At 33.5% G+C, this 7466-nt stretch overlaps 1 protein-coding gene across 2 annotated transcripts; it reads right to left on the bottom strand.

Annotated features, from left to right (window-relative positions):
- Window positions 1-397: 397 nt before the first annotated feature.
- LOC128691524 (uncharacterized) lies at window positions 398-3806 on the bottom strand. Of its 2 annotated transcripts, XM_070088998.1 has the most exons (6): window positions 3621-3806; window positions 1663-1731; window positions 1326-1461; window positions 1059-1082; window positions 673-729; window positions 398-540 (listed from the first exon to the last, which is right to left on the bottom strand). In XM_070088998.1, exons 2-6 carry the CDS (start codon window positions 1663-1665, stop codon window positions 527-529), a joined length of 234 nt encoding a protein of 77 aa, XP_069945099.1. In that variant the 5' UTR covers window positions 1666-1731; window positions 3621-3806; the 3' UTR covers window positions 398-526. The 2 variants fall into 2 exon arrangements, with proteins under 2 accessions (XP_069945099.1, XP_069945098.1); XM_070088997.1 differs by lacking the exon at window positions 3621-3806 and having other exon boundaries at window positions 1663-1924.
- Between the last annotated feature and the right edge of the window lie 3660 nt (window positions 3807-7466).

Raw genomic sequence — 7466 nt, 5'->3', positions numbered from 1 at the left:
GGAAACGGCCGATGTGTTAATAAAATAAATATTATAGTCAGCCATTAAATTTTATTGGAATTCTGAAAAAGCATTAACTTTAGTGCTGATGTTTGTGTATTAAGAAAACTTGTCTTGGAATATCATTCAACTTCGATATATTACGAATGATTCTACATAATTTTTGTTACGAAAATATTATGTACAAGAAGCAATTGGACCGGTAAACCAGCCTTCCGCTGCCTTACCGGTCCACCCCTTTAAAAATTATGGTCATAGTTATAACCATTTTTGCTTGATAAAACTAGATATAATAAACCTTATTGCCTAATTAGCAGCTGCTGCTGTTGCTGCTTGCACATTTATTACATAATAAGTTTGGAGACATATATATTTACAGGGTGAAACAAATATGTAATGCAGGGAATAAATTTTATTTCATAGTATGTAAAGTTCAATACAATAAATGTTCTTAATTACATTATATTGTTGGAGAAAGAATTTGGAAAATATTCTTATTGATTGCTGATTAAGCGAAGACTCTTGTTTATTTGCCGTATCCTGTAGAGAAAAAGTTTAGAGTCAGCTTTATGGTAAGATAATTAACTCTTAACCAAATTAAATTGTTGACTTTTATTTTTTTAGGAATATTGTATTTTTTTACTTAATAAGAACATGAACAAATATACTCACCACCATATCTGCGTCCAGATCCACCTCCAAATCCACCACCGAAGCCTCCGCTACCTCCTGTGGAGGGTTATATAACTTTGAAAATATTCGGCTTTCAAAACGGAATGCGATATTCATACTACTTTCTTTTCAAAAGCAAAGTGCAATTTATCTGATTTATAGAGGAATTTAACTTATTTAAATATCAATTAAAGTTATATTTTTTAATAAAATGTGACAAAACTCTTATAACCCATTCAAAACAGTCAAGCAACCTAATCTTTCTTGTCTGTTAAAGTGTACTCACAATTCTTTTTTTTTTTGTCAATTCTTTCCACACCTAATATTTTCCGTCCTCATTCATGCCATCGATCTTACGGCGAAAAATACAAAAATACAAAACTTACCGTAACCACCAAAACCTCCTCCTCCTGTCAAATAGAAAAAGAATTGGCAATTTCTTTCATAAATAAATGTATGTCGTACAGTGTTATGGATCTATTATTCTCAAAAATAATTTTATTTGTGTTTTAACAATTAAAACTAATTTCATTGTCATTTTCTCGAATGATCAATTGACTGAATTCGTGTTAGTGAGAAAGACGTTACTGGTACTAATAATATATAATAATATTAAATTTTCCATTCGAAATATTCGATTGTTACTATCATACCTCCACCGAAGCCACCTCCACCGATGCCACCTCCACCAAAACCACCACGACCACCACTGTAACCTCCACCAAACCGGCCGGCGCTGGCCATCACAATCATCACACACAGGACAATCAGGATGCAAACTTTACCAATCTGAAGACAAGAAGTTATCATATTATATATATATATATATATATACATATATATATATATATATATATATATATATATATATATATATATATATATATATATATATTTTACAATTTGTATTTGGCATTAATATTGTATATAATTCTTGATAATATATGACTAGAGTTATATCAATGTAAGATGAGAAGACGGTTTAATTACCATGTTGACTGTTGAAGTGCTCTGAGACAACTGACCACCGTCCTCAGCTTCTGGGTTATTTATACTCAGCTGTCCAAGGAAATTACTCAGGGAAAACAACTGAATAAGGTCACAGTGACAAACAGATTGAGTCACCATTTAACTGTGATATGAGTAACAGGGAACTGTGAGTACAGTAGAAGGGTTGTGGGAAGAGAGGGAGGGTGAGGGGAAAATGCAAATGTGTATTGACCAAAATATTGGTGAGAGGAGCACAAGGTTGAATAGGAGGTGGTAATGGAGGAGGGAAAGTTGGGTTGCTGTTGGGGAACTAGAAGAGATGACTGTATACTGAAGCGTAATACATGAGATATAACAAAGCTTTCCACGTAAGTATTATTCAGCAATATATCTGATCACTAGAGGTTGTTCAAGAATATACAATGTATGATCATGAATGCAAGGTGATGATCTAGGCAAGGACTAATTTAGTTATTATTCTGTATTTTGAACAAGTTGAGTGGATTGCGAGACAAGGAAATCGGTGTAAATAATGAAATAAATTTATGATATAGCACTCATATTTCCTGTTTTAGTTTTCTATAAATATGGGTTTGTATTTTTTCGTAGTTACGTTCGTCTTTCATAGAAGCAGCAACACTAAGTTCAAAATCTGGCATTCATTATGGCCTAATAGTTAACATGACTCAAGAAATCGCAATGACACGATTGCAAACAAACCATACCAGTGGCTAACGCGTCAGTCTGGAGTTTTAAGACTCTCTGATCGTGGGTTCTAACCCCTCCCGTGGTATGGTTTGCCTAACAGTTTAAACAAAGTTTATCATCCACTGTCCCAATTAAAACTGATCAGACTCTTCTTGAAGCCAATATACAATGTGTCAGGGAAGATACAAGTGGTGATTCAGCTCACAAACTCTGGCAGTCATGTGGTATGCTCAGATACTATAGTTTTACATGCTAAAACTCACACTCAGACATCTTAATGCCTATCAAACCAAACAACATCTTTGTAAAAAGATTAGTGTGAGTAAATAACTAAATATCGAAAGTGAGTATATAACTCAGAGGTTAATAAAAACAAAGACTTCATGAAATAACAGACTGAAATAAATATGAAAACAATTTTGTGGTGAATATTTATTTTTATGTTTATATAAAAAATTAAATTTTATCACTATAGTATTTCGTTAATCATTGTTGATGCAAAGCAAAAACATAACTCATATTGTGAGTAAAACTTCAATAATAACAACATTTGGTATTGTGAAGAATAATGTAAGAGACTAATGTATATTTTTTTTAATATAGACTGTATGATTTGTTCATATCTGACATGACAAAAAACTGCATAACATATCTTTTTTAGCTCTTATATAATACTAGAATCACCAATCGCTCGTCTAACTCATGATTCAGTGGCACCTTTGATCTGTGGGGACCTCAGGTGTCATTGTCATTATCCATTGAATTACTAGTTTGTAGTTATTGATGAAGTATGATTTCGGTGTCCTGTCTTCAGTGATAATTCTGGTATTTATATTTTAATGCTGCTGATTGATCTAGCCTTTATCACCTTCTCATGATACTGTTCAAGCATTCTTTTACTAATTTTATAACTCTGGATGCTTGTTTTCCCTGTTAATGGCCGTGATTTTACTGCATATTTCGATGTTTTAGAATAGTTGGAGACATTTTCCTTTTTTTGTAAGAAAACTTACAGTAATAGTCTAGCAACTTCCTAGAAGTGGTCGTGGAATACATTCTAAACAGCTAGAGACCAAAGAGCCACTCATAACAGGTTAACACACCATACCACGGGCGGGGTTAGAACCCGCGACCAGAGTCTCAAAACTCCAAACCGTTTGTTTGCAATCGTGTCATTACGATTTCGTGAGTCAGGTTAGCACCTGAGAATAGACATGGGAGTATGAGTCAACCAGACCAGCTTGATTAACCTGACAGCTGGGTGGTCAAGCACATTACCCCGGCTGGTAATCCAACTCTCACGCTACTGGATAATTAACAAAGCAGCGTGGCTCGTAGATAACCTGCTCCATTTTGAATTTCCAGTTTGTTTTTTGAGAGAGCCTGTCAATGAGTGTATGATGAACGTCGAATAAACTGTAACGTACCTGACGCACGCCACTTTGACTGAAAAAAACGTTTCGGTAATTAAGATATCCAAGTGTCACACATATATATTATTCATCCATTTGTCGGTTGTGTATTCCATTATTAATATTATAATGGCTAATTATTTGCAGGTGCATCAGACATGGATTTTCCATCCCATAAACAATAGATTTTCACCACACTGTAATGTCTTAAGATTCACATTATTTGGACTAGAACTTATAAGCTTTGATCAGCGACATCTAATTTATTCATTAGCATTTTTTCTGTTTATATTTTGTAACTAGAGCTGTAAGCTACAGTTTTCAATTATTTTTTAGGAATTTTAAGAAGTTTATCATTTGTGAATTGTTTGCATATATGATTATTACGTCAAATAAGTTACAAAGGTTATGTAGTTAAGTCAAACTCAGAAAAAAAGTGTCACCTGTCAGTTCTATTACTCTTATCAATTCATATTTACTCTGCATAATTCTAAATAAAAATTCTCGTGTAATGAAGTTTTCAATATTTTCTAATTTCCTGTCTTACTTATCCAATTGGTTATTCATCTGATTTTAATGCTGTTGATTACCTGAAGGTAATTAAAGTTGAACATAATTTTTTCACCTCCACACAAAAAAATTTTAATCTATAAAATATGGATTAAATTAAACTCTCAACATATATCCACTGAGAAACATATACCTCACACAACAGCTAAATATAATTTATAATCTTCCACTATGAGATTCAAATTATTTTTCATGTATTACAATAACAAACTGCAAGTTTCACGAAAACAAATATTTGGTTAAGGTATTTGTAGTTTAATTTTTGTTGTAAAAATATTTTGACCTACGTGGAGTTTACTTGGAGAGGGTTTCGGGGTCAACGCCTCCGCAGCTCGGTCTGAGACCACGCTCCGTGGTGGATCAGGGTCTGATCAACCAGGCTGTTACTGCTGGCCGCACGCAAACTGACATACGAACCACAACACGGCAGGTCAGATACTGACTTTAGGCGCCTGTTCAGTGCCTTTTTGAAGACAGTCAGGGTATATTGGTAATCCCCTTATGTATGCTGGGAGGCAGTTGAACAGTCTTGGGCCCCGGACACTTATTGTGTTGTCTCTCAGTGTACTCGTGGCGCCGCTACTTTTCATTGGGAATATGTTGCATCTCCTGGCGAGTCTTTTGCTTTCATAGGGAGTGATTTTCGTGTGCCAGTTTGGTACTAATCCCTCTAGGATTTTTCCAAGTGTATTTTATCATGTATGTCTCTCGCCTGTGTTCCAGGTAATACAAATCAAAGGACTTCATAATATTAAAGATTCAATGCAATAATTGCGCTTGATTACATCATGTTGTTGGGGAAAAAAATTGGAAAATATTCTAAGTGATTATTGATTAAGCGAAGAATTCTCTTTATTTGCCGTCTGCTGTAGGGAAAATAGTTTATTGTTAACCTTTTTGTAAGAAAATGATCTCAACCCAAATAAAACTATTCGATGCTTATTTTTTTGTATTGCTTTTTTACTCATTAATATCACAAAATTGGCCTCAAGAGCCATCATTGAAGCCTCCTTTACCTCTTTTGGATATTTAATTAACTAAAACAATATTCATACTGCACATATTTGTAAAAATTATTTTTTTTTAAATAGCAATTAAACTTGAACTTTCCGAGTCTCGTCACTATGTGACAAAAATATCTCTAAAAACCCGTCCAAAGCAGTCATGCAAATTTGTCACGCAGAGTCATGTAAATATTATACATAAAAATATGTTTATTCACGTTTAACAATTAAAACTAATTTTAAATTCATTTTTACTGAATTCATGTTAATGAAACGGACGTTACTGGTACTAATAATACATTTTAAACTATGCATCAACATTAAATTTTCACTAATAAATAAATGATGTCACTATTCAGAGCTGAAGCCACTTCCACAACGCCCTGGAAAACCACCGCCACTGTAGCCTCCACCAATCCTGCCGGTGCTTCCCACCACAGTGATGCACACAGGACAATCAGAGAGTAAACTTTACCAATCTGAAGACAAGACGTTTGCATATTATATATGTGGTTTGAAATTTGTATTTGGCATTAGCATTGTATAATTCATGATAATATATGTCTTGAGTTATATAAATGTAAGAGACACGTTAGTTATCATGTTGACTGTTGTGGTGCTGTAAGACAACTAACTGACCACCATCCTCAGCTTCCGGGTTATTAAATATCGTCCCAAGAAATTACTCTTGGAACCAATTGGATAAGGTCACAGTGACACACTGAGTCAACACAGTTAACCATAATATGAGTAACAGTGAGTTGTCAGGGAAAGAGAAGATTGTGGGGAGGGAGGAAGAAGCCGTGAATTGAAAAAAATAGTGGTGAGAGAAACAAAAAGATTAAAAGGAGGTTGAAGCGGAAGATGAGGGAAGTTGGGGTGCGGGGGGAAGGGGAAATAGAAGAGATGATTGTGTATTTTGCAATAAAATAATAAGAAAATAAACCGTAACAAGTCTTTGCATTCAAGTATTATTCAGCAGTATATCTGAGCACTCGAGGTTATACATAAATATATAATGCATATTCATGTATGTGAGGAGATGGTTCTAACAAGGACTACTATTCTGTTATTCTATATTGCGAGCAGTTCAAAAAAGGTAGTGAATAATACTCAGACACCATAGTTTTACATTCCAAAAGTAACACTCAGATACCTTAGTTTTCCATGAAAAAACTCTCACAATCAGTCATCATCCTTCAAGAGAGACTTGCGTGTGAGTATTATGTGACTAAATGTGGAAACTGAGTACATTGCTCACATGTTCATAAAACAGATCTCATGAAATAGTGGAATTAAATAAAAAAAAAGTTGAAAGGTTTTAAACTTTGTTTTATAGTACAAGCAAATCTTATCGCTCTACTGTTTAATCAGTCAATACTGTTGCCGAAATACTTCTGGCAATCATCTATTCGAGATTTACTTGAGAACTGATCACAAGAGTAGCATCATCTAGTATCGTGAAGCATTACGAAAGTCTATATATATATATATATATATATATATATATATATATATATATATATATATATATATATATATATATATATATATATATATATATATATATATATATATATATATATATATATATATATATATATATATATATATATATATATATATATATATATATATATATTATACAGACTGTATGATGTGTTCATCTCTCACACAACATGAAATTGCTTAACATATCTTTCTAGTTGTTATATAATATCAGGATCACCACTCGGTCGTCTGACTCATGATTCAGTGGCACCTGTGTCTGACCTGTGTGCACTCAGGTGTCACTGTCATTACCTACTGACTTACCACTTTCTGGTTATATTAGCAGAACTTTGGTGTCTGTTACGCTTTTTACTGCGTAACTTAAATAAAAGTCCTGGCTTCTATAGGGTAAATGACCTGGCAAGTCTAGGGGCATTTAAATTATTTAACATTGATAAGGAAACCACTCTATGTCCAGCTTGCACCTTCACATTAAATGTGGAGCGTTAATTAGTCAATATTATTATAAGGACAGAAAAACTCACCCCTAGAAAAATATAATATACATATTAACATTAAAATAACATACACAACCTACAATCTACTCTACTACAACCAA

This window comes from Cherax quadricarinatus, chromosome 26 (genome assembly GCF_038502225.1).
Source record: "Cherax quadricarinatus isolate ZL_2023a chromosome 26, ASM3850222v1, whole genome shotgun sequence".
NCBI classification, from domain to species: Eukaryota; Metazoa; Arthropoda; class Malacostraca; order Decapoda; family Parastacidae; genus Cherax; species Cherax quadricarinatus.
This window is presented reverse-complemented; position numbering and strand designations above follow the sequence as displayed.

Excerpts from the sequence above, each read along its gene's own strand:
- LOC128691524 (XM_070088997.1), bottom strand. The coding sequence starts at position 1,800 with ATGGTGACTCAATCTGTTTGTCACTGTGACCTTATTCAGTTGTTTTCC. Across the intron at positions 1,462-1,662 it reads GCACTTCAACAGTCAACATG|ATTGGTAAAGTTTGCATCCT; the intron begins GTAATTAAACCG and ends TCTTGTCTTCAG. Across the intron at positions 730-1,058 it reads AGGAGGTTTTGGTGGTTACG|GAGGTAGCGGAGGCTTCGGT; the intron begins GTAAGTTTTGTA and ends AACCCTCCACAG.